Source organism: Thalia democratica, chromosome 6 (assembly GCF_965202585.1).
Source record: "Thalia democratica chromosome 6, ktThaDemo2.hap1.1, whole genome shotgun sequence".
In the NCBI taxonomy this organism is placed as follows: Eukaryota; Metazoa; Chordata; class Thaliacea; order Salpida; family Salpidae; genus Thalia; species Thalia democratica.
Window position 1 is genome coordinate 31,372,553 of NC_139170.1, and position 26,791 is coordinate 31,399,343.

At 35.2% G+C, this 26,791-nt stretch overlaps 16 protein-coding genes across 16 annotated transcripts; all 16 read left to right on the plus strand.

Annotated features, from left to right (window-relative positions):
* The first annotated feature begins 1,832 nt into the window (after positions 1 to 1,832).
* On the plus strand, positions 1,833 to 2,243 carry LOC145838961 (histone H3). Its single transcript, XM_082946577.1, has one exon. The coding sequence runs from the start codon at positions 1,833 to 1,835 to the stop codon at positions 2,241 to 2,243; it is 411 nt and encodes a 136-aa protein (XP_082802703.1).
* A 180-nt stretch (positions 2,244 to 2,423) lies between these two features.
* Positions 2,424 to 2,735, plus strand: LOC145838962 (histone H4-like). The gene has a single exon (XM_082946578.1). It carries the CDS (start codon positions 2,424 to 2,426, stop codon positions 2,733 to 2,735), a length of 312 nt encoding a protein of 103 aa, XP_082802704.1.
* A 182-nt stretch (positions 2,736 to 2,917) lies between these two features.
* LOC145838628 (histone H2A) lies at positions 2,918 to 3,298 on the plus strand. Its single transcript, XM_082946251.1, has one exon. The coding sequence runs from the start codon at positions 2,918 to 2,920 to the stop codon at positions 3,296 to 3,298; it is 381 nt and encodes a 126-aa protein (XP_082802377.1).
* A 164-nt stretch (positions 3,299 to 3,462) lies between these two features.
* On the plus strand, positions 3,463 to 3,822 carry LOC145838963 (histone H2B 1/2-like). Its single transcript, XM_082946579.1, has one exon. The coding sequence runs from the start codon at positions 3,463 to 3,465 to the stop codon at positions 3,820 to 3,822; it is 360 nt and encodes a 119-aa protein (XP_082802705.1).
* Positions 3,823 to 9,026: 5,204 nt separating this feature from the next.
* LOC145838964 (histone H3) lies at positions 9,027 to 9,437 on the plus strand. The gene has a single exon (XM_082946580.1). It carries the CDS (start codon positions 9,027 to 9,029, stop codon positions 9,435 to 9,437), a length of 411 nt encoding a protein of 136 aa, XP_082802706.1.
* A 180-nt stretch (positions 9,438 to 9,617) lies between these two features.
* LOC145838965 (histone H4-like) lies at positions 9,618 to 9,929 on the plus strand. Its single transcript, XM_082946581.1, has one exon. The coding sequence runs from the start codon at positions 9,618 to 9,620 to the stop codon at positions 9,927 to 9,929; it is 312 nt and encodes a 103-aa protein (XP_082802707.1).
* A 182-nt stretch (positions 9,930 to 10,111) lies between these two features.
* LOC145838626 (histone H2A) lies at positions 10,112 to 10,492 on the plus strand. The gene has a single exon (XM_082946249.1). It carries the CDS (start codon positions 10,112 to 10,114, stop codon positions 10,490 to 10,492), a length of 381 nt encoding a protein of 126 aa, XP_082802375.1.
* A 164-nt stretch (positions 10,493 to 10,656) lies between these two features.
* On the plus strand, positions 10,657 to 11,016 carry LOC145838966 (histone H2B 1/2-like). The gene has a single exon (XM_082946582.1). The coding sequence runs from the start codon at positions 10,657 to 10,659 to the stop codon at positions 11,014 to 11,016; it is 360 nt and encodes a 119-aa protein (XP_082802708.1).
* Positions 11,017 to 16,221: 5,205 nt separating this feature from the next.
* LOC145838967 (histone H3) lies at positions 16,222 to 16,632 on the plus strand. Its single transcript, XM_082946583.1, has one exon. The coding sequence runs from the start codon at positions 16,222 to 16,224 to the stop codon at positions 16,630 to 16,632; it is 411 nt and encodes a 136-aa protein (XP_082802709.1).
* A 180-nt stretch (positions 16,633 to 16,812) lies between these two features.
* Positions 16,813 to 17,124, plus strand: LOC145838969 (histone H4-like). The gene has a single exon (XM_082946584.1). It carries the CDS (start codon positions 16,813 to 16,815, stop codon positions 17,122 to 17,124), a length of 312 nt encoding a protein of 103 aa, XP_082802710.1.
* Positions 17,125 to 17,306: 182 nt separating this feature from the next.
* LOC145838605 (histone H2A-like) lies at positions 17,307 to 17,660 on the plus strand. The gene has a single exon (XM_082946224.1). The coding sequence runs from the start codon at positions 17,307 to 17,309 to the stop codon at positions 17,658 to 17,660; it is 354 nt and encodes a 117-aa protein (XP_082802350.1).
* A 164-nt stretch (positions 17,661 to 17,824) lies between these two features.
* On the plus strand, positions 17,825 to 18,184 carry LOC145838970 (histone H2B 1/2-like). Its single transcript, XM_082946585.1, has one exon. The coding sequence runs from the start codon at positions 17,825 to 17,827 to the stop codon at positions 18,182 to 18,184; it is 360 nt and encodes a 119-aa protein (XP_082802711.1).
* A 5,205-nt stretch (positions 18,185 to 23,389) lies between these two features.
* LOC145838971 (histone H3) lies at positions 23,390 to 23,800 on the plus strand. The gene has a single exon (XM_082946586.1). The coding sequence runs from the start codon at positions 23,390 to 23,392 to the stop codon at positions 23,798 to 23,800; it is 411 nt and encodes a 136-aa protein (XP_082802712.1).
* Positions 23,801 to 23,980: 180 nt separating this feature from the next.
* On the plus strand, positions 23,981 to 24,292 carry LOC145838972 (histone H4-like). The gene has a single exon (XM_082946588.1). It carries the CDS (start codon positions 23,981 to 23,983, stop codon positions 24,290 to 24,292), a length of 312 nt encoding a protein of 103 aa, XP_082802714.1.
* Positions 24,293 to 24,474: 182 nt separating this feature from the next.
* LOC145838625 (histone H2A) lies at positions 24,475 to 24,855 on the plus strand. Its single transcript, XM_082946248.1, has one exon. The coding sequence runs from the start codon at positions 24,475 to 24,477 to the stop codon at positions 24,853 to 24,855; it is 381 nt and encodes a 126-aa protein (XP_082802374.1).
* Positions 24,856 to 25,019: 164 nt separating this feature from the next.
* On the plus strand, positions 25,020 to 25,379 carry LOC145838973 (histone H2B 1/2-like). Its single transcript, XM_082946589.1, has one exon. The coding sequence runs from the start codon at positions 25,020 to 25,022 to the stop codon at positions 25,377 to 25,379; it is 360 nt and encodes a 119-aa protein (XP_082802715.1).
* Positions 25,380 to 26,791: the final 1,412 nt, after the last annotated feature.

Sequence of the window (26,791 nt, forward strand, 5' to 3'; positions counted from 1 at the left end):
TTACTCGATTTTATTTTGTATATAATGCTGCTTAAAAAATAAACCAACCTCTTTTTTTACGTATAATTTTTCATCCAAAAGGTATCAGCTTTTGTTTAAGTTCAAATTTAGTGCTAGTGTGCATAAGCTTTTTCGACTTATTTACTTCTTTGAATTTAATTAACTTTATTTTGTTCGGAAAATTTACAACCAAATCCATTTGTTCACTTTTATCAGCACACTTTATTCGGTTGAAATCTGCAAAGTTAAAGTTCTTAGTTTGATCAAGGTTTAAGTTTAACGAGCAAAATTGCATCAGTTATTTTTTAAACTGTATAACACCTTGAATCAGTTGTTTGAAACACTAATTTTATGTTAAACTACTTACCTGTTAAACTAGTTTTCATATACACTGAAAAATAACAAAATTTGTGTTTAAATGTAGTTTACAACTTTCAAACAAGTATCATCATAGTTACTGTACAGCACGTTTTTGAAAGGTTGTTTGGAAAACTTTGTTGTAAGGTAAGTTACTAGTATGTGCAAGAACAAAGTTGTCTAGTCTGTTTAATAAAAGTTTTGAGTACATTGCTTATGAGTATATTGATTATGAGTAATCATAACTAGTAAAGCTAAACAAAATGAACTCTTTTATTCTTTTGGAATTACTTTTTACACATTTTTTTACACATAAAAAGTTTGAGGTAAAAAAAACCTTGTGCTTTGTTAAAACTTTATTACTTTAGGTGAGCGGCAAAGGAAAACTCAGTCGGAAGTGTGTTAACATGTTTTGTTTCATTTATGTTTTTTTTAATGTATTTAGAGGTGTGCTGTAAGATACAGGCTGTTATTTCTTGACTTTTCAAACTAATGATTTTAAAACAATTACTTTTAGAACAAGTTAGATATGGTTTCTTTCTTACTGGAACTTTTTCAACATTCGTAATAAGACAACTAAGTTTTTATAAGCATATATGTATTAAACAAACATGCTAATGCTTATATTAAGAAGTAAAAGGTACCTTGCAAAGCATAACTGCTCAACAGTCAATTCGTCACAGTCAGTAACTCTTGCAAGTATCGTTTTGGGTCGCTTTAATATTCATTCATCATGTCTACCACAGCAGTAGCAGCAGTACCAGCGCCAGCCGCAGCCAGGTCTTCCAAGAGACCAAGCGCCAAGAAGGCAGAGCACCCTACTTACAGGGAAATGATTAGCTCTGCCCTTGGAGCAATGAAGGAACGAAAAGGTACATCCCGCCAGAAGATACAAAAGTTTATCGCGGACACCTACAAGCTTGACCTCACAGCTTCTAATTCTCACTTGAAGAGAGCACTTACCAGCGGCGTGACCAAAGGTGCTTTTCTCCAGACTACTGGAAAAGGCGCTTCTGGCTCGTTCAAGCTTGCTCCAATGCCAGCTGCTGGGCCCAAGAAGAGGACAAAGAAAGTAGCTAAAAAGCCAGCAGCAAAGAAGGCCCCAGCTAAAAAACCAAAAAAGAAGTGTGCTCCCAAGAAGGCTGCAAAAAAACCAGCAGCCAAAAAGCGACCTGCTAAAAAGTGCGCTCCTAAGAAGGCAGCATCTAAAAAAGCTGCAAGCAAGAAGAAGAAAGTAACCAAGAAGAAGCCGGCAGCCAAAAAAGCATCCAAGAAGAAGAGCTGCAAAAAATAAGTTGTTCTTTTACCCAAGGTCCTTTTCAGGACCACTCTAACAAAATATAACGTAACTCAAAATGCATAAAACAATGCTAAGTTGAAAGTATGCAAATTAGACTACACAGCGGAATCGCTCGCGTCCGTGTCTATGCGAACAGTATATAAACTGTCTTGCAACAAACAGTTTTATCATCAAAATGGCTCGTACTAAGCAAACCGCTCGTAAGTCAACCGGAGGCAAGGCTCCAAGGAAACAGCTCGCCACCAAGGCCGCTCGCAAGAGCGCACCCGCTACCGGAGGTGTGAAGAAGCCACATCGCTACAGGCCCGGCACAGTTGCTCTGAGAGAAATTAGACGCTACCAGAAGTCAACTGAGCTTCTTTTGCGCAAGTTGCCTTTCCAGCGTCTGGTACGCGAAATAGCTCAAGACTTCAAAACTGACTTGAGGTTTCAAAGCAGTGCCGTTATGGCTTTGCAAGAAGCAAGCGAGGCGTACCTCGTTGGTTTGTTCGAAGATACTAACCTTTGCGCGATCCACGCCAAGCGTGTGACAATCATGCCCAAAGACATCCAGCTCGCCAGGAGAATGCGTGGCGAAAGAGCTTAAGCGTTAGCTAAAACCGGTCCTTTTCAGGGCCACCTTTAAACTTTGACAGCGAGAAAAACTTAGCCAAATGTAAGTTAAGAGACTTTTTTGAGTATGCAAATTAGTTAGTAGTAACCGTACGCGTCCGTAACAGCTTGTATATAAACTCGACGCACTGACGAAATAAGTATATTCAACAACATGTCTGGACGCGGCAAAGGAGGTAAAGGCTTGGGAAAGGGAGGTGCTAAGCGCCATCGCAAAGTGCTTCGCGATAACATCCAAGGCATCACGAAGCCGGCAATCCGCCGTTTGGCTCGCCGAGGCGGAGTTAAGCGAATCTCGGGACTGATTTACGAAGAAACGAGAGGCGTCATGAAAGTTTTCTTGGAAAATGTTATTCGCGATGCAGTAACATACACAGAGCACGCCAAGCGCAAGACCGTCACAGCACTCGACGTCGTGTACGCACTCAAGCGTCAAGGAAGAACCTTGTACGGCTTCGGTGGCTAATCGCTTTTAGCAAACCCGGTCCTTTTTAGGACCACCTAATTCAATGTAAAAGTTTTACAACACTTTTGACAAGATTAAGCATTAGCTATGACATATGCAAATTAGTTTTTCGTTCGACGCGGTTAGGTATGAGTTTTATATTGAGCTGTGCAAGCTATCATCACAATCATTCAAACAACAAAATGTCAGGACGTGGTAAAGGATCAAAACTCAAATCTAAGCCGAAGAGCAGGTCTTCCCGTGCAGGACTGCAGTTTCCAGTCGGTCGCGTGCACCGCCTGTTGCGCACCGGCAACTACAGCCAAAGAGTCGGAGCTGGTGCTCCAGTTTATCTGGCTGCCGTTCTCGAGTACTTGAGCGCAGAAGTGCTCGAGCTTGCCGGTAACGCTGCTCGAGACAACAAGAAAAGCAGGATCATTCCTCGCCATTTGCAACTAGCTATTCGCAACGACGAAGAGTTGAACAAACTTCTCGGAGGCGTCACAATTGCTCAAGGTGGTGTTCTTCCAAACATCCAGGCAGTACTATTGCCTAAGAAGACCGCTTCAAAAAAGTCAGCCTAAGTTAAAAAAAAACCAGGTCCTTTTCAGGACCACCAAAATATTTACAACAAACGAGAGAATTGTGAAGTGAGAGAAACCAGCTATCGTTCGCGTACGGAACTATGCTAATTTGCATAATTTTTCAGTATATAAACTGGCGCCGAGACAGAGGTCCACGCATCATCATGACAGCAACCAAAGGCGCGAAGAAGTCAGTAGCCAAGACCGCTCCGGTCGACGGCAAGAAGAAGCGAAGGAGGAGGAACAAAGAAAGCTTTGGCATCTACGTGTACAAAGTTTTGAAGCAAGTGCACCCCGACACCGGAATTTCCAGCAAGGCAATGGGAATCATGAACTCATTTGTCAACGACATCTTCGAGCGCATTGCAGCAGAGGCTTCACGTTTGGCTCATTACAACAAGAGGTCAACTGTTAGCAGCCGCGAAATTCAAACTGCTGTCAGGCTCTTGCTCCCCGGCGAGTTGTCAAAGCACGCAGTTTCAGAAGGAACTAAAGCTGTTACCAAATACACCAGCTCAAAATAAACGCTAAACAACCGGTCCTTTTTAGGACCACCATTTGAATAGAACCAGCTGTTCATGTTTACTTAAAGTACAAGAATATAAGCTTAGTACAAATAAATTCTTATTTGTGTAAATTAAAAACTCATATACTTGAATGAACACACTTTTTTTTTTGTTTCAAATACTTTATAAACTTGTAACTCGTTATATTGTAGAAAAAGCATTGCATTAGTCTAAAAACAGTAGTAGTGCTTGTTATCAAATGGTTTGTAAAAGATGTTTAACTAACTTGATTTTGTTGTCCGTAAGATTTTTCATCTGAATACTTTTTGTACAAAACATTTCATTTGCTGAAGTTCTGTTGAAACATTCAATAAATAAGTGCTTACAAAAAAGTATCAATTTTTTAAACATAAATGTATATCACTTATAACATGCAAAAACTTAGTTGTAACTTTATTTTAAGTTGTTGTTGATTATTAGTAACACAACCGAGCTTTAACTTTTTAAACGAGTTCTTCTTATCAACTTAACTGCAATTGAAGCCATGTAACACGTTTTAAAAAGTTACGAATACATAAATGAATACAAAAATGGTTGTTCAAAACAAAAAATTACAGATGTGTTTTTCAAGTAAAATAACATATTCCTTCTTTCAAAGCTAACTTCTGTTTAGCATATTCAAGAAACATTTTCAATTCAAAACATAAACACACAAAACAAACCAGCTCATTGGTTGAAACTTGGTAAAACACAAAAAAGTAACTGCTTGTACTTTTTTAAGTAATTTATTATTCTAGTTTTCAATGTAAAAGGTACTTGTTTTAACTAGATATGACACAACTTACTGACCTTTAACAACTCTAGTAGTTTGTTGAAAGTTATGTTTCTACATATCTAAAGTAATCAGGACCACCAGTTGATTTAAGCAGCTACTAATGTCGAGTAAACAGTGTCTAACAAGCTTAAACTAAGCGACAAAAAAATGTACAAATTTGTATCTACATTGTGCGTGTTGGTAAAAAGTAACAGTTAGTGTATTTCAATAACTTCTAAATAAACTTTCTAAAACTGAATTTCTCTGTTTTTATTTCTACTAGTTAGTTACACTTACTTTAGTTTTTGTAGTTCCACTTGACATTTTAAACTACTTTTGATAATGTAGAATAAGTTTTTCTGCTTCACTAGTATTTAAATGTTAGGTAAAAATATTTTTTAATGGGAATTTTCTTGTTTAACTTATTGTTTAAACAAAACTTATTCTAGTTCATTTTACTTTGTAAACTTGTTTTTCAAACACTCAATAGATATTTGTTGTTAGTTTAATAAAAAAATCAATCTGTCACTAAATAAAAATTTATGCTTAAATAAGACATTATATTAAATGAGAAGAAAAATTTACTTTGCGTTGATACTAAAAATGCTCAATGATATTTATTTAAGGTCTGATTGTCAAATAAGTATTAGTTTTATTTATCAGAATGCAAATGAAACAATAAAAAACTGTTTAAAAGTTGAACAGTGAAACTAATGTAGACAACAGTGATTGTTTAAAACAAACATACAATTGAAATAATCTTTCTGCTTACAAAGCTCATACTTGTTTTGTTGAACTCATTTTTTCTGTGGCTATGACAAATTACAAAATGATTCCACGGTAAAAAAGAACAGCTTGTTACAATTTTTTGTAACTCTTTTTTAAACTATGTATGAGACAACTCAAAACGACGATACTTGTTTGTTTTAAGCTATGTACTTTTTAAATCTAAAGATTAGGTGGATCACCAATTAATTACACAAGCTACTAATGACTACTAAACTCAACAACACAAATAAACATACTTAATCAACTTTGTGGTGATAAAGAATCAAAAACATATTTTCTTCCAAGTTATAAAACCTATTATTTATTAAATACCTAGCTTGCCAAATTTCTCTACTATACTTTTTTTATGCAACTGTTAAGAAGGGAACTCTGGCTAGATAACTGCTCTAATCCTTACTTTATTGCTTACTATTATCGAATGCTTAGTGAAAAGCTTTAACTAACTTGAGTGTCTTTTTCGTGGCCTTTTTCCTTTTAACTTTCTTTTCCAAATAAAACTTATTCTCATTAACTTTGTGGACATTTTTTAATTCAATATTTCATTTGTTTTTTAGTTTATTAAAAAAAAAACTGTGCCTACGTCACTGTAAAATCTATTTGTATTTTTCAATGAAAATAGTACGCTTAAACAGAAATAAAAATAAAACTTTGACTTATTAACTGAAAACGTTTTAAACTGTTAATAACAAACAATGTTTAGTGTCCTTAAAAAATACTGTTCAATTACAATTAAACTACAACTGAAACATGCTTAACAATTCAAAACTGGTGTAACACATAAATGTAAACAACATCGATTGTTCAAAAGAAAGAGAACACTATTAACAAGTACACAATTTACAAAACAAAATACCTTAATAAAATGATGAACTTGTATATATAAATCGTTTATATTACATCTACTTACTTGATTTAAGCTTTCTAATCTTGTCAAGCATATGAAATAAACCAATTGATTAGCTAAAACATGGTACAAAGAAAAGAAGTAAAAAACTTGTTACCACTTGTTTGTTACCCTTATGTACGCTATACATAAGAAAACTAAAATTACTGTAACTTGTTGCTTTAAGCTGTGTAGTTTTTATAAATCTAAAGAAGAAAAAAAACTGGACAAAGCAAAACCAAAACTTTTTTAGCCTTCATTTTTTACAGCTTATTATGTGATGGTACAAGTTCCATAATAGGCAAACAACAATGTAAAACTTTAAATCAAGCAAATACTTTGTTTTATATGGTCTATAATTTAATAAGATAACAGTTACTTTGTTTCAAGTTTATATGTTATTGCTACAACAGCTATGTTCTTAACGACATCCGAGAATAAAATGTAACTTATCCTAAGCTGTGTTTTTAACTACATTAACAGTAAGTTAGAGATAACTAGTTACGAATTTTGAAAAGCAAAACATTTAGTCAATGAAATAAATGGTACAGAACATTATGATTAATCTAGGTTGAGTAAACTAGGAAATCACTATTAGCAGTAAAGCAGTTAAAACACATGTTTAACTTGGTAAACACTTCAATCGTAAACTTTAAAAAACAGTACTGTTGTTGTTTCAAAATATGTGTCAAGAAAGTAGTAAGTTGTTCTATGTTGTTTCGACTGACTTTAAATTTATGAGAAGTGACAAAACAAAGTTTGAAAAAAAAACTTAATTGCATTATTTTCCAGTTAAAAAGTTTCAAAGATAGATTGAAAGGTTATGAGTGCTGATTGTAAACAAAGCTTTATTCAAACACTAAGTTTGTCAATCTTATTTCAAAACTTTTTCATTTCGATTTTCTTACTCGATTTTATTTTGTATATAATGCTGCTTAAAAAATAAACCAACCTCTTTTTTTACGTATAATTTTTCATCCAAAAGGTATCAGCTTTTGTTTAAGTTCAAATTTAGTGCTAGTGTGCATAAGCTTTTTCGACTTATTTACTTCTTTGAATTTAATTAACTTTATTTTGTTCGGAAAATTTACAACCAAATCCATTTGTTCACTTTTATCAGCACACTTTATTCGGTTGAAATCTGCAAAGTTAAAGTTCTTAGTTTGATCAAGGTTTAAGTTTAACGAGCAAAATTGCATCAGTTATTTTTTAAACTGTATAACACCTTGAATCAGTTGTTTGAAACACTAATTTTATGTTAAACTACTTACCTGTTAAACTAGTTTTCATATACACTGAAAAATAACAAAATTTGTGTTTAAATGTAGTTTACAACTTTCAAACAAGTATCATCATAGTTACTGTACAGCACGTTTTTGAAAGGTTGTTTGGAAAACTTTGTTGTAAGGTAAGTTACTAGTATGTGCAAGAACAAAGTTGTCTAGTCTGTTTAATAAAAGTTTTGAGTACATTGCTTATGAGTATATTGATTATGAGTAATCATAACTAGTAAAGCTAAACAAAATGAACTCTTTTATTCTTTTGGAATTACTTTTTACACATTTTTTTACACATAAAAAGTTTGAGGTAAAAAAAACCTTGTGCTTTGTTAAAACTTTATTACTTTAGGTGAGCGGCAAAGGAAAACTCAGTCGGAAGTGTGTTAACATGTTTTGTTTCATTTATGTTTTTTTTAATGTATTTAGAGGTGTGCTGTAAGATACAGGCTGTTATTTCTTGACTTTTCAAACTAATGATTTTAAAAAAATTACTTTTAGAACAAGTTAGATATGGTTTCTTTCTTACTGGAACTTTTTCAACATTCGTAATAAGACAACTAAGTTTTTATAAGCATATATGTATTAAACAAACATGCTAATGCTTATATTAAGAAGTAAAAGGTACCTTGCAAAGCATAACTGCTCAACAGTCAATTCGTCACAGTCAGTAACTCTTGCAAGTATCGTTTTGGGTCGCTTTAATATTCATTCATCATGTCTACCACAGCAGTAGCAGCAGTACCAGCGCCAGCCGCAGCCAGGTCTTCCAAGAGACCAAGCGCCAAGAAGGCAGAGCACCCTACTTACAGGGAAATGATTAGCTCTGCCCTTGGAGCAATGAAGGAACGAAAAGGTACATCCCGCCAGAAGATACAAAAGTTTATCGCGGACACCTACAAGCTTGACCTCACAGCTTCTAATTCTCACTTGAAGAGAGCACTTACCAGCGGCGTGACCAAAGGTGCTTTTCTCCAGACTACTGGAAAAGGCGCTTCTGGCTCGTTCAAGCTTGCTCCAATGCCAGCTGCTGGGCCCAAGAAGAGGACAAAGAAAGTAGCTAAAAAGCCAGCAGCAAAGAAGGCCCCAGCTAAAAAACCAAAAAAGAAGTGTGCTCCCAAGAAGGCTGCAAAAAAACCAGCAGCCAAAAAGCGACCTGCTAAAAAGTGCGCTCCTAAGAAGGCAGCATCTAAAAAAGCTGCAAGCAAGAAGAAGAAAGTAACCAAGAAGAAGCCGGCAGCCAAAAAAGCATCCAAGAAGAAGAGCTGCAAAAAATAAGTTGTTCTTTTACCCAAGGTCCTTTTCAGGACCACTCTAACAAAATATAACGTAACTCAAAATGCATAAAACAATGCTAAGTTGAAAGTATGCAAATTAGACTACACAGCGGAATCGCTCGCGTCCGTGTCTATGCGAACAGTATATAAACTGTCTTGCAACAAACAGTTTTATCATCAAAATGGCTCGTACTAAGCAAACCGCTCGTAAGTCAACCGGAGGCAAGGCTCCAAGGAAACAGCTCGCCACCAAGGCCGCTCGCAAGAGCGCACCCGCTACCGGAGGTGTGAAGAAGCCACATCGCTACAGGCCCGGCACAGTTGCTCTGAGAGAAATTAGACGCTACCAGAAGTCAACTGAGCTTCTTTTGCGCAAGTTGCCTTTCCAGCGTCTGGTACGCGAAATAGCTCAAGACTTCAAAACTGACTTGAGGTTTCAAAGCAGTGCCGTTATGGCTTTGCAAGAAGCAAGCGAGGCGTACCTCGTTGGTTTGTTCGAAGATACTAACCTTTGCGCGATCCACGCCAAGCGTGTGACAATCATGCCCAAAGACATCCAGCTCGCCAGGAGAATGCGTGGCGAAAGAGCTTAAGCGTTAGCTAAAACCGGTCCTTTTCAGGGCCACCTTTAAACTTTGACAGCGAGAAAAACTTAGCCAAATGTAAGTTAAGAGACTTTTTTGAGTATGCAAATTAGTTAGTAGTAACCGTACGCGTCCGTAACAGCTTGTATATAAACTCGACGCACTGACGAAATAAGTATATTCAACAACATGTCTGGACGCGGCAAAGGAGGTAAAGGCTTGGGAAAGGGAGGTGCTAAGCGCCATCGCAAAGTGCTTCGCGATAACATCCAAGGCATCACGAAGCCGGCAATCCGCCGTTTGGCTCGCCGAGGCGGAGTTAAGCGAATCTCGGGACTGATTTACGAAGAAACGAGAGGCGTCATGAAAGTTTTCTTGGAAAATGTTATTCGCGATGCAGTAACATACACAGAGCACGCCAAGCGCAAGACCGTCACAGCACTCGACGTCGTGTACGCACTCAAGCGTCAAGGAAGAACCTTGTACGGCTTCGGTGGCTAATCGCTTTTAGCAAACCCGGTCCTTTTTAGGACCACCTAATTCAATGTAAAAGTTTTACAACACTTTTGACAAGATTAAGCATTAGCTATGACATATGCAAATTAGTTTTTCGTTCGACGCGGTTAGGTATGAGTTTTATATTGAGCTGTGCAAGCTATCATCACAATCATTCAAACAACAAAATGTCAGGACGTGGTAAAGGATCAAAACTCAAATCTAAGCCGAAGAGCAGGTCTTCCCGTGCAGGACTGCAGTTTCCAGTCGGTCGCGTGCACCGCCTGTTGCGCACCGGCAACTACAGCCAAAGAGTCGGAGCTGGTGCTCCAGTTTATCTGGCTGCCGTTCTCGAGTACTTGAGCGCAGAAGTGCTCGAGCTTGCCGGTAACGCTGCTCGAGACAACAAGAAAAGCAGGATCATTCCTCGCCATTTGCAACTAGCTATTCGCAACGACGAAGAGTTGAACAAACTTCTCGGAGGCGTCACAATTGCTCAAGGTGGTGTTCTTCCAAACATCCAGGCAGTACTATTGCCTAAGAAGACCGCTTCAAAAAAGTCAGCCTAAGTTAAAAAAAAACCAGGTCCTTTTCAGGACCACCAAAATATTTACAACAAACGAGAGAATTGTGAAGTGAGAGAAACCAGCTATCGTTCGCGTACGGAACTATGCTAATTTGCATAATTTTTCAGTATATAAACTGGCGCCGAGACAGAGGTCCACGCATCATCATGACAGCAACCAAAGGCGCGAAGAAGTCAGTAGCCAAGACCGCTCCGGTCGACGGCAAGAAGAAGCGAAGGAGGAGGAACAAAGAAAGCTTTGGCATCTACGTGTACAAAGTTTTGAAGCAAGTGCACCCCGACACCGGAATTTCCAGCAAGGCAATGGGAATCATGAACTCATTTGTCAACGACATCTTCGAGCGCATTGCAGCAGAGGCTTCACGTTTGGCTCATTACAACAAGAGGTCAACTGTTAGCAGCCGCGAAATTCAAACTGCTGTCAGGCTCTTGCTCCCCGGCGAGTTGTCAAAGCACGCAGTTTCAGAAGGAACTAAAGCTGTTACCAAATACACCAGCTCAAAATAAACGCTAAACAACCGGTCCTTTTTAGGACCACCATTTGAATAGAACCAGCTGTTCATGTTTACTTAAAGTACAAGAATATAAGCTTAGTACAAATAAATTCTTATTTGTGTAAATTAAAAACTCATATACTTGAATGAACACACTTTTTTTTTTGTTTCAAATACTTTATAAACTTGTAACTCGTTATATTGTAGAAAAAGCATTGCATTAGTCTAAAAACAGTAGTAGTGCTTGTTATCAAATGGTTTGTAAAAGATGTTTAACTAACTTGATTTTGTTGTCCGTAAGATTTTTCATCTGAATACTTTTTGTACAAAACATTTCATTTGCTGAAGTTCTGTTGAAACATTCAATAAATAAGTGCTTACAAAAAAGTATCAATTTTTTAAACATAAATGTATATCACTTATAACATGCAAAAACTTAGTTGTAACTTTATTTTAAGTTGTTGTTGATTATTAGTAACACAACCGAGCTTTAACTTTTTAAACGAGTTCTTCTTATCAACTTAACTGCAATTGAAGCCATGTAACACGTTTTAAAAAGTTACGAATACATAAATGAATACAAAAATGGTTGTTCAAAACAAAAAATTACAGATGTGTTTTTCAAGTAAAATAACATATTCCTTCTTTCAAAGCTAACTTCTGTTTAGCATATTCAAGAAACATTTTCAATTCAAAACATAAACACACAAAACAAACCAGCTCATTGGTTGAAACTTGGTAAAACACAAAAAAGTAACTGCTTGTACTTTTTTAAGTAATTTATTATTCTAGTTTTCAATGTAAAAGGTACTTGTTTTAACTAGATATGACACAACTTACTGACCTTTAACAACTCTAGTAGTTTGTTGAAAGTTATGTTTCTACATATCTAAAGTAATCAGGACCACCAGTTGATTTAAGCAGCTACTAATGTCGAGTAAACAGTGTCTAACAAGCTTAAACTAAGCGACAAAAAAATGTACAAATTTGTATCTACATTGTGCGTGTTGGTAAAAAGTAACAGTTAGTGTATTTCAATAACTTCTAAATAAACTTTCTAAAACTGAATTTCTCTGTTTTTATTTCTACTAGTTAGTTACACTTACTTTAGTTTTTGTAGTTCCACTTGACATTTTAAACTACTTTTGATAATGTAGAATAAGTTTTTCTGCTTCACTAGTATTTAAATGTTAGGTAAAAATATTTTTTAATGGGAATTTTCTTGTTTAACTTATTGTTTAAACAAAACTTATTCTAGTTCATTTTACTTTGTAAACTTGTTTTTCAAACACTCAATAGATATTTGTTGTTAGTTTAATAAAAAAATCAATCTGTCACTAAATAAAAATTTATGCTTAAATAAGACATTATATTAAATGAGAAGAAAAATTTACTTTGCGTTGATACTAAAAATGCTCAATGATATTTATTTAAGGTCTGATTGTCAAATAAGTATTAGTTTTATTTATCAGAATGCAAATGAAACAATAAAAAACTGTTTAAAAGTTGAACAGTGAAACTAATGTAGACAACAGTGATTGTTTAAAACAAACATACAATTGAAATAATCTTTCTGCTTACAAAGCTCATACTTGTTTTGTTGAACTCATTTTTTCTGTGGCTATGACAAATTACAAAATGATTCCACGGTAAAAAAGAACAGCTTGTTACAATTTTTTGTAACTCTTTTTTAAACTATGTATGAGACAACTCAAAACGACGATACTTGTTTGTTTTAAGCTATGTACTTTTTAAATCTAAAGATTAGGTGGATCACCAATTAATTACACAAGCTACTAATGACTACTAAACTCAACAACACAAATAAACATACTTAATCAACTTTGTGGTGATAAAGAATCAAAAACATATTTTCTTCCAAGTTATAAAACCTATTATTTATTAAATACCTAGCTTGCCAAATTTCTCTACTATACTTTTTTTATGCAACTGTTAAGAAGGGAACTCTGGCTAGATAACTGCTCTAATCCTTACTTTATTGCTTACTATTATCGAATGCTTAGTGAAAAGCTTTAACTAACTTGAGTGTCTTTTTCGTGGCCTTTTTCCTTTTAACTTTCTTTTCCAAATAAAACTTATTCTCATTAACTTTGTGGACATTTTTTAATTCAATATTTCATTTGTTTTTTAGTTTATTAAAAAAAAAACTGTGCCTACGTCACTGTAAAATCTATTTGTATTTTTCAATGAAAATAGTACGCTTAAACAGAAATAAAAATAAAACTTTGACTTATTAACTGAAAACGTTTTAAACTGTTAATAACAAACAATGTTTAGTGTCCTTAAAAAATACTGTTCAATTACAATTAAACTACAACTGAAACATGCTTAACAATTCAAAACTGGTGTAACACATAAATGTAAACAACATCGATTGTTCAAAAGAAAGAGAACACTATTAACAAGTACACAATTTACAAAACAAAATACCTTAATAAAATGATGAACTTGTATATATAAATCGTTTATATTACATCTACTTACTTGATTTAAGCTTTCTAATCTTGTCAAGCATATGAAATAAACCAATTGATTAGCTAAAACATGGTACAAAGAAAAGAAGTAAAAAACTTGTTACCACTTGTTTGTTACCCTTATGTACGCTATACATAAGAAAACTAAAATTACTGTAACTTGTTGCTTTAAGCTGTGTAGTTTTTATAAATCTAAAGAAGAAAAAAAAACTGGACAAAGCAAAACCAAAACTTTTTTAGCCTTCATTTTTTACAGCTTATTATGTGATGGTACAAGTTCCATAATAGGCAAACAACAATGTAAAACTTTAAATCAAGCAAATACTTTGTTTTATATGGTCTATAATTTAATAAGATAACAGTTACTTTGTTTCAAGTTTATATGTTATTGCTACAACAGCTATGTTCTTAACGACATCCGAGAATAAAATGTAACTTATCCTAAGCTGTGTTTTTAACTACATTAACAGTAAGTTAGAGATAACTAGTTACGAATTTTGAAAAGCAAAACATTTAGTCAATGAAATAAATGGTACAGAACATTATGATTAATCTAGGTTGAGTAAACTAGGAAATCACTATTAGCAGTAAAGCAGTTAAAACACATGTTTAACTTGGTAAACACTTCAATCGTAAACTTTAAAAAACAGTACTGTTGTTGTTTCAAAATATGTGTCAAGAAAGTAGTAAGTTGTTCTATGTTGTTTCGACTGACTTTAAATTTATGAGAAGTGACAAAACAAAGTTTGAAAAAAAAACTTAATTGCATTATTTTCCAGTTAAAAAGTTTCAAAGATAGATTGAAAGGTTATGAGTGCTGATTGTAAACAAAGCTTTATTCAAACACTAAGTTTGTCAATCTTATTTCAAAACTTTTTCATTTCGATTTTCTTACTCGATTTTATTTTGTATATAATGCTGCTTAAAAAATAAACCAACCTCTTTTTTTACGTAAAATTTTTCATCCAAAAGGTATCAGCTTTTGTTTAAGTTCAAATTTAGTGCTAGTGTGCATAAGCTTTTTCGACTTATTTACTTCTTTGAATTTAATTAACTTTATTTTGTTCGGAAAATTTACAACCAAATCCATTTGTTCACTTTTATCAGCACACTTTATTCGGTTGAAATCTGCAAAGTTAAAGTTCTTAGTTTGATCAAGGTTTAAGTTTAACGAGCAAAATTGCATCAGTTATTTTTTAAACTGTATAACACCTTGAATCAGTTGTTTGAAACACTAATTTTATGTTAAACTACTTACCTGTTAAACTAGTTTTCATATACACTGAAAAATAATAAAATTTGTGTTTAAATGTAGTTTACAACTTTCAAACAAGTATCATCATAGTTACTGTACAGCACGTTTTTGAAAGGTTGTTTGGAAAACTTTGTTGTAAGGTAAGTTACTAGTATGTGCAAGAACAAAGTTGTCTAGTCTGTTTAATAAAAGTTTTGAGTACATTGCTTATGAGTATATTGATTATGAGTAATCATAACTAGTAAAGCTAAACAAAATGAACTCTTTTATTCTTTTGGAATTACTTTTTACACATTTTTTTACACATAAAAAGTTTGAGGTAAAAAAAACCTTGTGCTTTGTTAAAACTTTATTACTTTAGGTGAGCGGCAAAGGAAAACTCAGTCGGAAGTGTGTTAACATGTTTTGTTTCATTTATGTTTTTTTTAATGTATTTAGAGGTGTGCTGTAAGATACAGGCTGTTATTTCTTGACTTTTCAAACTAATGATTTTAAAAAAATTACTTTTAGAAAAAGTTAGATATGGTTTCTTTCTTACTGGAACTTTTTCAACATTCGTAATAAGACAACTAAGTTTTTATAAGCATATATGTATTAAACAAACATGCTAATGCTTATATTAAGAAGTAAAAGGTACCTTGCAAAGCATAACTGCTCAACAGTCAATTCGTCACAGTCAGTAACTCTTGCAAGTATCGTTTTGGGTCGCTTTAATATTCATTCATCATGTCTACCACAGCAGTAGCAGCAGTACCAGCGCCAGCCGCAGCCAGGTCTTCCAAGAGACCAAGCGCCAAGAAGGCAGAGCACCCTACTTACAGGGAAATGATTAGCTCTGCCCTTGGAGCAATGAAGGAACGAAAAGGTACATCCCGCCAGAAGATACAAAAGTTTATCGCGGACACCTACAAGCTTGACCTCACAGCTTCTAATTCTCACTTGAAGAGAGCACTTACCAGCGGCGTGACCAAAGGTGCTTTTCTCCAGACTACTGGAAAAGGCGCTTCTGGCTCGTTCAAGCTTGCTCCAATGCCAGCTGCTGGGCCCAAGAAGAGGACAAAGAAAGTAGCTAAAAAGCCAGCAGCAAAGAAGGCCCCAGCTAAAAAACCAAAAAAGAAGTGTGCTCCCAAGAAGGCTGCAAAAAAACCAGCAGCCAAAAAGCGACCTGCTAAAAAGTGCGCTCCTAAGAAGGCAGCATCTAAAAAAGCTGCAAGCAAGAAGAAGAAAGTAACCAAGAAGAAGCCGGCAGCCAAAAAAGCATCCAAGAAGAAGAGCTGCAAAAAATAAGTTGTTCTTTTACCCAAGGTCCTTTTCAGGACCACTCTAACAAAATATAACGTAACTCAAAATGCATAAAACAATGCTAAGTTGAAAGTATGCAAATTAGACTACACAGCGGAATCGCTCGCGTCCGTGTCTATGCGAACAGTATATAAACTGTCTTGCAACAAACAGTTTTATCATCAAAATGGCTCGTACTAAGCAAACCGCTCGTAAGTCAACCGGAGGCAAGGCTCCAAGAAAACAGCTCGCCACCAAGGCCGCTCGCAAGAGCGCACCCGCTACCGGAGGTGTGAAGAAGCCACATCGCTACAGGCCCGGCACAGTTGCTCTGAGAGAAATTAGACGCTACCAGAAGTCAACTGAGCTTCTTTTGCGCAAGTTGCCTTTCCAGCGTCTGGTACGCGAAATAGCTCAAGACTTCAAAACTGACTTGAGGTTTCAAAGCAGTGCCGTTATGGCTTTGCAAGAAGCAAGCGAGGCGTACCTCGTTGGTTTGTTCGAAGATACTAACCTTTGCGCGATCCACGCCAAGCGTGTGACAATCATGCCCAAAGACATCCAGCTCGCCAGGAGAATGCGTGGCGAAAGAGCTTAAGCGTTAGCTAAAACCGGTCCTTTTCAGGGCCACCTTTAAACTTTGACAGCGAGAAAAACTTAGCCAAATGTAAGTTAAGAGACTTTTTTGAGTATGCAAATTAGTTAGTAGTAACCGTACGCGTCCGTAACAGCTTGTATATAAACTCGACGCACTGACGAAATAAGTATATTCAACAACATGTCTGGACGCGGCAAAGGAGGTAAAGGCTTGGGAAAGGGAGGTGCTAAGCGCCATCGCAAAGTGCTTCGCGATAACATCCAAGGCATCACGAAGCCGGCAATCCGCCGTTTGGCTCGCCGAGGCGGAGTTAAGCGAATCTCGGGACTGATTTACGAAGAAACGAGAGGCGTCATGAAAGTTTTCTTGGAAAATGTTATTCGCGATGCAGTAACATACACAGAGCACGCCAAGCGCAAGACCGTCACAGCACTCGACGTCGTGTACGCACTCAAGCGTCAAGGAAGAACCTTGTACGGCTTCGGTGGCTAATCGCTTTTAGCAAACCCGGTCCTTTTTAGGACCACCTAATTCAATGTAAAAGTTTTACAACACTTTTGACAAGATTAAGCATTAGCTATGACATATGCAAATTAGTTTTTCGTTCGACGCGGTTAGGTATGAGTTTTATATTGAGCTGTGCAAGCTATCATCACAATCATTCAAACAACAAAATGTCAGGACGTGGTAAAGGATCAAAACTCAAATCTAAGCCGAAGAGCAGGTCTTCCCGTGCAGGACTGCAGTTTCGCACCGGCAACTACAGCCAAAGAGTCGGAGCTGGTGCTCCAGTTTATCTGGCTGCCGTTCTCGAGTACTTGAGCGCAGAAGTGCTCGAGCTTGCCGGTAACGCTGCTCGAGACAACAAGAAAAGCAGGATCATTCCTCGCCATTTGCAACTAGCTATTCGCAACGACGAAGAGTTGAACAAACTTCTCGGAGGCGTCACAATTGCTCAAGGTGGTGTTCTTCCAAACATCCAGGCAGTACTATTGCCTAAGAAGACCGCTTCAAAAAAGTCAGCCTAAGTTAAAAAAAAACCAGGTCCTTTTCAGGACCACCAAAATATTTACAACAAAAGAGAGAATTGTGAAGTGAGAGAAACCAGCTATCGTTCGCGTACGGAACTATGCTAATTTGCATAATTTTTCAGTATATAAACTGGTGCCGAGACAGAGGTCCACGCATCATCATGACAGCAACCAAAGGCGCGAAGAAGTCAGTAGCCAAGACCGCTCCGGTCGACGGCAAGAAGAAGCGAAGGAGGAGGAACAAAGAAAGCTTTGGCATCTACGTGTACAAAGTTTTGAAGCAAGTGCACCCCGACACCGGAATTTCCAGCAAGGCAATGGGAATCATGAACTCATTTGTCAACGACATCTTCGAGCGCATTGCAGCAGAGGCTTCACGTTTGGCTCATTACAACAAGAGGTCAACTGTTAGCAGCCGCGAAATTCAAACTGCTGTCAGGCTCTTGCTCCCCGGCGAGTTGTCAAAGCACGCAGTTTCAGAAGGAACTAAAGCTGTTACCAAATACACCAGCTCAAAATAAACGCTAAACAACCGGTCCTTTTTAGGACCACCATTTGAATAGAACCAGCTGTTCATGTTTACTTAAAGTACAAGAATATAAGCTTAGTACAAATAAATTCTTATTTGTGTAAATTAAAAACTCATATACTTGAATGAACACACTTTTTTTTTTGTTTCAAATACTTTATAAACTTGTAACTCGTTATATTGTAGAAAAAGCATTGCATTAGTCTAAAAACAGTAGTAGTGCTTGTTATCAAATGGTTTGTAAAAGATGTTTAACTAACTTGATTTTGTTGTCCGTAAGATTTTTCATCTGAATACTTTTTGTACAAAACATTTCATTTGCTGAAGTTCTGTTGAAACATTCAATAAATAAGTGCTTACAAAAAAGTATCATCTTTTTAAACATAAATGTATATCACTTATAACATGCAAAAACTTAGTTGTAACTTTATTTTAAGTTGTTGTTGATTATTAGTAACACAACCGAGCTTTAACTTTTTAAACGAGTTCTTCTTATCAACTTAACTGCAATTGAAGCCATGTAACACGTTTTAAAAAGTTACGAATACATAAATGAATACAAAAATGGTTGTTCAAAACAAAAAATTACAGATGTGTTTTTCAAGTAAAATAACATATTCCTTCTTTCAAAGCTAACTTCTGTTTAGCATATTCAAGAAACATTTTCAATTCAAAACATAAACACACAAAACAAACCAGCTCATTGGTTGAAACTTGGTAAAACACAAAAAAGTAACTGCTTGTACTTTTTTAAGTAATTTATTATTCTAGTTTTCAATGTAAAAGGTACTTGTTTTAACTAGATATGACACAACTTACTGACCTTTAACAACTCTAGTAGTTTGTTGAAAGTTATGTTTCTACATATCTAAAGTAATCAGGACCACCAGTTGATTTAAGCAGCTACTAATGTCGAGTAAACAGTGTCTAACAAGCTTAAACTAAGCGACAAAAAAATGTACAAATTTGTATCTACATTGTGCGTGTTGGTAAAAAGTAACAGTTAGTGTATTTCAATAACTTCTAAATAAACTTTCTAAAACTGAATTTCTCTGTTTTTATTTCTACTAGTTAGTTACACTTACTTTAGTTTTTGTAGTTCCACTTGACATTTTAAACTACTTTTGATAATGTAGAATAAGTTTTTCTGCTTCACTAGTATTTAAATGTTAGGTAAAAATATTTTTTAATGGGAATTTTCTTGTTTAACTTATTGTTTAAACAAAACTTATTCTAGTTCATTTTACTTTGTAAACTTGTTTTTCAAACACTCAATAGATATTTGTTGTTAGTTTAATAAAAAAATCAATCTGTCACTAAATAAAAATTTATGCTTAAATAAGACATTATATTAAATGAGAAGAAAAATTTACTTTGCGTTGATACTAAAAATGCTCAATGATATTTATTTAAGGTCTGATTGTCAAATAAGTATTAGTTTTATTTATCAGAATGCAAATGAAACAATAAAAAACTGTTTAAAAGTTGAACAGTGAAACTAATGTAGACAACAGTGATTGTTTAAAACAAACATACAATTGAAATAATCTTTCTGCTTACAAAGCTCATACTTGTTTTGTTGAACTCGTTTTTTCTGTGGCTATGACAAATTACAAAATGATTCCACGGTAAAAAAGAACAGCTTGTTACAATTTTTTGTAACTCTTTTTTAAACTATGTATGAGACAACTCAAAACGACGATACTTGTTTGTTTTAAGCTATGTACTTTTTAAATCTAAAGATTAGGTGGATCACCAATTAATTACACAAGCTACTAATGACTACTAAACTCAACAACACAAATAAACATACTTAATCAACTTTGTGGTGATAAAGAATCAAAAACATATTTTCTTCCAAGTTATAAAACCTATTATTTATTAAATACCTAGCTTGCCAAATTTCTCTACTATACTTTTTTTATGCAACTGTTAAGAAGGGAACTCTGGCTAGATAACTGCTCTAATCCTTACTTTATTGCTTACTATTATCGAATGCTTAGTGAAAAGCTTTAACTAACTTGAGTGTCTTTTTCGTGGCCTTTTTCCTTTTAACTTTCTTTTCCAAATAAAACTTATTCTCATTAACTTTGTGGACATTTTTTAATTCAATATTTCATTTGTTTTTTAGTTTATTAAAAAAAAAACTGTGCCTACGTCACTGTAAAATCTATTTGTATTTTTCAATGAAAATAGTACGCTTAAACAGAAATAAAAATAAAACTTTGACTTATTAACTGAAAACGTTTTAAACTGTTAATAACATACAATGTTTAGTGTCCTTAAAAAATACTGTTCAATTACAATTAAACTACAACTGAAACATGCTTAACAATTCAAAACTGGTGTAACACATAAATGTAAACAACATCGATTGTTCAAAAGAAAGAGAACACTATTAACAAGTACACAATTTACAAAACAAAATACCTTAATAAAATGATGAACTTGTATATATAAATCGTTTATATTACATCTACTTACTTGATTTAAGCTTTCTAATCTTGTCAAGCATATGAAATAAACCAATTGATTAGCTAAAACATGGTACAAAGAAAAGAAGTAAAAAACTTGTTACCACTTGTTTGTTACCCTTATGTACGCTATACATAAGAAAACTAAAATTACTGTAACTTGTTGCTTTAAGCTGTGTAGTTTTTATAAATCTAAAGAAGAAAAAAAAACTGGACAAAGCAAAACCAAAACTTTTTTAGCCTTCATTTTTTACAGCTTATTATGTGATGGTACAAGTTCCATAATAGGCAAACAACAATGTAAAACTTTAAATCAAGCAAATACTTTGTTTTATATGGTCTATAATTTAATAAGATAACAGTTACTTTGTTTCAAGTTTATATGTTATTGCTACAACAGCTATGTTCTTAACGACATCCGAGAATAAAATGTAACTTATCCTAAGCTGTGTTTTTAACTACATTAACAGTAAGTTAGAGATAACTAGTTACGAATTTTGAAAAGCAAAACATTTAGTCAATGAAATAAATGGTACAGAACATTATGATTAATCTAGGTTGAGTAAACTAGGAAATCACTATTAGCAGTAAAGCAGTTAAAACACATGTTTAACTTGGTAAACACTTCAATCGTAAACTTTAAAAAACAGTACTGTTGTTGTTTCAAAATATGTGTCAAGAAAGTAGTAAGTTGTTCTATGTTGTTTCGACTGACTTTAAATTTATGAGAAGTGACAAAACAAAGTTTGAAAAAAAAACTTAATTGCATTATTTTCCAGTTAAAAAGTTTCAAAGATAGATTGAAAGGTTATGAGTGCTGATTGTAAACAAAGCTTTATTCAAACACTAAGTTTGTCAATCTTATTTCAAAACTTTTTCATTTCGATTTTCTTACTCGATTTTATTTTGTATATAATGCTGCTTAAAAAATAAACCAACCTCTTTTTTTACGTAAAATTTTTCATCCAAAAGGTATCAGCTTTTGTTTAAGTTCAAATTTAGTGCTAGTGTGCATAAGCTTTTTCGACTTATTTACTTCTTTGAATTTAATTAACTTTATTTTGTTCGGAAAATTTACAACCAAATCCATTTGTTCACTTTTATCAGCACACTTTATTCGGTTGAAATCTGCAAAGTTAAAGTTCTTAGTTTGATCAAGGTTTAAGTTTAACGAGCAAAATTGCATCAGTTATTTTTTAAACTGTATAACACCTTGAATCAGTTGTTTGAAACACTAATTTTATGTTAAACTACTTACCTGTTAAACTAGTTTTCATATACACTGAAAAATAACAAAATTTGTGTTTAAATGTAGTTTACAACTTTCAAACAAGTATCATCATAGTTACTGTACAGCACGTTTTTGAAAGGTTGTTTGGAAAACTTTGTTGTAAGGTAAGTTACTAGTATGTGCAAGAACAAAGTTGTCTAGTCTGTTTAATAAAAGTTTTGAGTACATTGCTTATGAGTATATTGATTATGAGTAATCATAACTAGTAAAGCTAAACAAAATGAACTCTTTTATTCTTTTGGAATTACTTTTTACACATTTTTTTACACATAAAAAGTTTGAGGTAAAAAAAACCTTGTGCTTTGTTAAAACTTTATTACTTTAGGTGAGCGGCAAAGGAAAACTCAGTCGGAAGTGTGTTAACATGTTTTGTTTCATTTATGTTTTTTTTAATGTATTTAGAGGTGTGCTGTAAGATACAGGCTGTTATTTCTTGACTTTTCAAACTAATGATTTTAAAAAAATTACTTTTAGAACAAGTTAGATATGGTTTCTTTCTTACTGGAACTTTTTCAACATTCGTAATAAGACAACTAAGTTTTTATAAGCATATATGTATTAAACAAACATGCTAATGCTTATATTAAGAAGTAAAAGGTACCTTGCAAAGCATAACTGCTCAACAGTCAATTCGTCACAGTCAGTAACTCTTGCAAGTATCGTTTTGGGTCGCTTTAATATTCATTCATCATGTCTACCACAGCAGTAGCAGCAGTACCAGCGCCAGCCGCAGCCAGGTCTTCCAAGAGACCAAGCGCCAAGAAGGCAGAGCACCCTACTTACAGGGAAATGATTAGCTCTGCCCTTGGAGCAATGAAGGAACGAAAAGGTACATCCCGCCAGAAGATACAAAAGTTTATCGCGGACACCTACAAGCTTGACCTCACAGCTTCTAATTCTCACTTGAAGAGAGCACTTACCAGCGGCGTGACCAAAGGTGCTTTTCTCCAGACTACTGGAAAAGGCGCTTCTGGCTCGTTCAAGCTTGCTCCAATGCCAGCTGCTGGGCCCAAGAAGAGGACAAAGAAAGTAGCTAAAAAGCCAGCAGCAAAGAAGGCCCCAGCTAAAAAACCAAAAAAGAAGTGTGCTCCCAAGAAGGCTGCAAAAAAACCAGCAGCCAAAAAGCGACCTGCTAAAAAGTGCGCTCCTAAGAAGGCAGCATCTAAAAAAGCTGCAAGCAAGAAGAAGAAAGTAACCAAGAAGAAGCCGGCAGCCAAAAAAGCATCCAAGAAGAAGAGCTGCAAAAAATAAGTTGTTCTTTTACCCAAGGTCCTTTTCAGGACCACTCTAACAAAATATAACGTAACTCAAAATGCATAAAACAATGCTAAGTTGAAAGTATGCAAATTAGACTACACAGCGGAATCGCTCGCGTCCGTGTCTATGCGAACAGTATATAAACTGTCTTGCAACAAACAGTTTTATCATCAAAATGGCTCGTACTAAGCAAACCGCTCGTAAGTCAACCGGAGGCAAGGCTCCAAGGAAACAGCTCGCCACCAAGGCCGCTCGCAAGAGCGCACCCGCTACCGGAGGTGTGAAGAAGCCACATCGCTACAGGCCCGGCACAGTTGCTCTGAGAGAAATTAGACGCTACCAGAAGTCAACTGAGCTTCTTTTGCGCAAGTTGCCTTTCCAGCGTCTGGTACGCGAAATAGCTCAAGACTTCAAAACTGACTTGAGGTTTCAAAGCAGTGCCGTTATGGCTTTGCAAGAAGCAAGCGAGGCGTACCTCGTTGGTTTGTTCGAAGATACTAACCTTTGCGCGATCCACGCCAAGCGTGTGACAATCATGCCCAAAGACATCCAGCTCGCCAGGAGAATGCGTGGCGAAAGAGCTTAAGCGTTAGCTAAAACCGGTCCTTTTCAGGGCCACCTTTAAACTTTGACAGCGAGAAAAACTTAGCCAAATGTAAGTTAAGAGACTTTTTTGAGTATGCAAATTAGTTAGTAGTAACCGTACGCGTCCGTAACAGCTTGTATATAAACTCGACGCACTGACGAAATAAGTATATTCAACAACATGTCTGGACGCGGCAAAGGAGGTAAAGGCTTGGGAAAGGGAGGTGCTAAGCGCCATCGCAAAGTGCTTCGCGATAACATCCAAGGCATCACGAAGCCGGCAATCCGCCGTTTGGCTCGCCGAGGCGGAGTTAAGCGAATCTCGGGACTGATTTACGAAGAAACGAGAGGCGTCATGAAAGTTTTCTTGGAAAATGTTATTCGCGATGCAGTAACATACACAGAGCACGCCAAGCGCAAGACCGTCACAGCACTCGACGTCGTGTACGCACTCAAGCGTCAAGGAAGAACCTTGTACGGCTTCGGTGGCTAATCGCTTTTAGCAAACCCGGTCCTTTTTAGGACCACCTAATTCAATGTAAAAGTTTTACAACACTTTTGACAAGATTAAGCATTAGCTATGACATATGCAAATTAGTTTTTCGTTCGACGCGGTTAGGTATGAGTTTTATATTGAGCTGTGCAAGCTATCATCACAATCATTCAAACAACAAAATGTCAGGACGTGGTAAAGGATCAAAACTCAAATCTAAGCCGAAGAGCAGGTCTTCCCGTGCAGGACTGCAGTTTCCAGTCGGTCGCGTGCACCGCCTGTTGCGCACCGGCAACTACAGCCAAAGAGTCGGAGCTGGTGCTCCAGTTTATCTGGCTGCCGTTCTCGAGTACTTGAGCGCAGAAGTGCTCGAGCTTGCCGGTAACGCTGCTCGAGACAACAAGAAAAGCAGGATCATTCCTCGCCATTTGCAACTAGCTATTCGCAACGACGAAGAGTTGAACAAACTTCTCGGAGGCGTCACAATTGCTCAAGGTGGTGTTCTTCCAAACATCCAGGCAGTACTATTGCCTAAGAAGACCGCTTCAAAAAAGTCAGCCTAAGTTAAAAAAAAACCAGGTCCTTTTCAGGACCACCAAAATATTTACAACAAACGAGAGAATTGTGAAGTGAGAGAAACCAGCTATCGTTCGCGTACGGAACTATGCTAATTTGCATAATTTTTCAGTATATAAACTGGCGCCGAGACAGAGGTCCACGCATCATCATGACAGCAACCAAAGGCGCGAAGAAGTCAGTAGCCAAGACCGCTCCGGTCGACGGCAAGAAGAAGCGAAGGAGGAGGAACAAAGAAAGCTTTGGCATCTACGTGTACAAAGTTTTGAAGCAAGTGCACCCCGACACCGGAATTTCCAGCAAGGCAATGGGAATCATGAACTCATTTGTCAACGACATCTTCGAGCGCATTGCAGCAGAGGCTTCACGTTTGGCTCATTACAACAAGAGGTCAACTGTTAGCAGCCGCGAAATTCAAACTGCTGTCAGGCTCTTGCTCCCCGGCGAGTTGTCAAAGCACGCAGTTTCAGAAGGAACTAAAGCTGTTACCAAATACACCAGCTCAAAATAAACGCTAAACAACCGGTCCTTTTTAGGACCACCATTTGAATAGAACCAGCTGTTCATGTTTACTTAAAGTACAAGAATATAAGCTTAGTACAAATAAATTCTTATTTGTGTAAATTAAAAACTCATATACTTGAATGAACACACTTTTTTTTTTGTTTCAAATACTTTATAAACTTGTAACTCGTTATATTGTAGAAAAAGCATTGCATTAGTCTAAAAACAGTAGTAGTGCTTGTTATCAAATGGTTTGTAAAAGATGTTTAACTAACTTGATTTTGTTGTCCGTAAGATTTTTCATCTGAATACTTTTTGTACAAAACATTTCATTTGCTGAAGTTCTGTTGAAACATTCAATAAATAAGTGCTTACAAAAAAGTATCATCTTTTTAAACATAAATGTATATCACTTATAACATGCAAAAACTTAGTTGTAACTTTATTTTAAGTTGTTGTTGATTATTAGTAACACAACCGAGCTTTAACTTTTTAAACGAGTTCTTCTTATCAACTTAACTGCAATTGAAGCCATGTAACACGTTTTAAAAAGTTACGAATACATAAATGAATACAAAAATGGTTGTTCAAAACAAAAAATTACAGATGTGTTTTTCAAGTAAAATAACATATTCCTTCTTTCAAAGCTAACTTCTGTTTAGCATATTCAAGAAACATTTTCAATTCAAAACATAAACACACAAAACAAACCAGCTCATTGGTTGAAACTTGGTAAAACACAAAAAAGTAACTGCTTGTACTTTTTTAAGTAATTTATTATTCTAGTTTTCAATGTAAAAGGTACTTGTTTTAACTAGATATGACACAACTTACTGACCTTTAACAACTCTAGTAGTTTGTTGAAAGTTATGTTTCTACATATCTAAAGTAATCAGGACCACCAGTTGATTTAAGCAGCTACTAATGTCGAGTAAACAGTGTCTAACAAGCTTAAACTAAGCGACAAAAAAATGTACAAATTTGTATCTACATTGTGCGTGTTGGTAAAAAGTAACAGTTAGTGTATTTCAATAACTTCTAAATAAACTTTCTAAAACTGAATTTCTCTGTTTTTATTTCTACTAGTTAGTTACACTTACTTTAGTTTTTGTAGTTCCACTTGACATTTTAAACTACTTTTGATAATGTAGAATAAGTTTTTCTGCTTCACTAGTATTTAAATGTTAGGTAAAAATATTTTTTAATGGGAATTTTCTTGTTTAACTTATTGTTTAAACAAAACTTATTCTAGTTCATTTTACTTTGTAAACTTGTTTTTCAAACACTCAATAGATATTTGTTGTTAGTTTAATAAAAAAATCAATCTGTCACTAAATAAAAATTTATGCTTAAATAAGACATTATATTAAATGAGAAGAAAAATTTACTTTGCGTTGATACTAAAAATGCTCAATGATA

Excerpts from the sequence above, each read along its gene's own strand:
- LOC145838628 (XM_082946251.1), top strand. The coding sequence starts at position 2,918 with ATGTCAGGACGTGGTAAAGGATCAAAACTCAAATCTAAGCCGAAGAGC.
- LOC145838970 (XM_082946585.1), top strand. The coding sequence starts at position 17,825 with ATGACAGCAACCAAAGGCGCGAAGAAGTCAGTAGCCAAGACCGCTCCG.
- LOC145838973 (XM_082946589.1), top strand. The coding sequence starts at position 25,020 with ATGACAGCAACCAAAGGCGCGAAGAAGTCAGTAGCCAAGACCGCTCCG.
- LOC145838965 (XM_082946581.1), top strand. The coding sequence starts at position 9,618 with ATGTCTGGACGCGGCAAAGGAGGTAAAGGCTTGGGAAAGGGAGGTGCT.
- LOC145838966 (XM_082946582.1), top strand. The coding sequence starts at position 10,657 with ATGACAGCAACCAAAGGCGCGAAGAAGTCAGTAGCCAAGACCGCTCCG.
- LOC145838964 (XM_082946580.1), top strand. The coding sequence starts at position 9,027 with ATGGCTCGTACTAAGCAAACCGCTCGTAAGTCAACCGGAGGCAAGGCT.
- LOC145838626 (XM_082946249.1), top strand. The coding sequence starts at position 10,112 with ATGTCAGGACGTGGTAAAGGATCAAAACTCAAATCTAAGCCGAAGAGC.
- LOC145838969 (XM_082946584.1), top strand. The coding sequence starts at position 16,813 with ATGTCTGGACGCGGCAAAGGAGGTAAAGGCTTGGGAAAGGGAGGTGCT.
- LOC145838972 (XM_082946588.1), top strand. The coding sequence starts at position 23,981 with ATGTCTGGACGCGGCAAAGGAGGTAAAGGCTTGGGAAAGGGAGGTGCT.
- LOC145838971 (XM_082946586.1), top strand. The coding sequence starts at position 23,390 with ATGGCTCGTACTAAGCAAACCGCTCGTAAGTCAACCGGAGGCAAGGCT.
- LOC145838605 (XM_082946224.1), top strand. The coding sequence starts at position 17,307 with ATGTCAGGACGTGGTAAAGGATCAAAACTCAAATCTAAGCCGAAGAGC.
- LOC145838963 (XM_082946579.1), top strand. The coding sequence starts at position 3,463 with ATGACAGCAACCAAAGGCGCGAAGAAGTCAGTAGCCAAGACCGCTCCG.
- LOC145838962 (XM_082946578.1), top strand. The coding sequence starts at position 2,424 with ATGTCTGGACGCGGCAAAGGAGGTAAAGGCTTGGGAAAGGGAGGTGCT.
- LOC145838625 (XM_082946248.1), top strand. The coding sequence starts at position 24,475 with ATGTCAGGACGTGGTAAAGGATCAAAACTCAAATCTAAGCCGAAGAGC.
- LOC145838961 (XM_082946577.1), top strand. The coding sequence starts at position 1,833 with ATGGCTCGTACTAAGCAAACCGCTCGTAAGTCAACCGGAGGCAAGGCT.
- LOC145838967 (XM_082946583.1), top strand. The coding sequence starts at position 16,222 with ATGGCTCGTACTAAGCAAACCGCTCGTAAGTCAACCGGAGGCAAGGCT.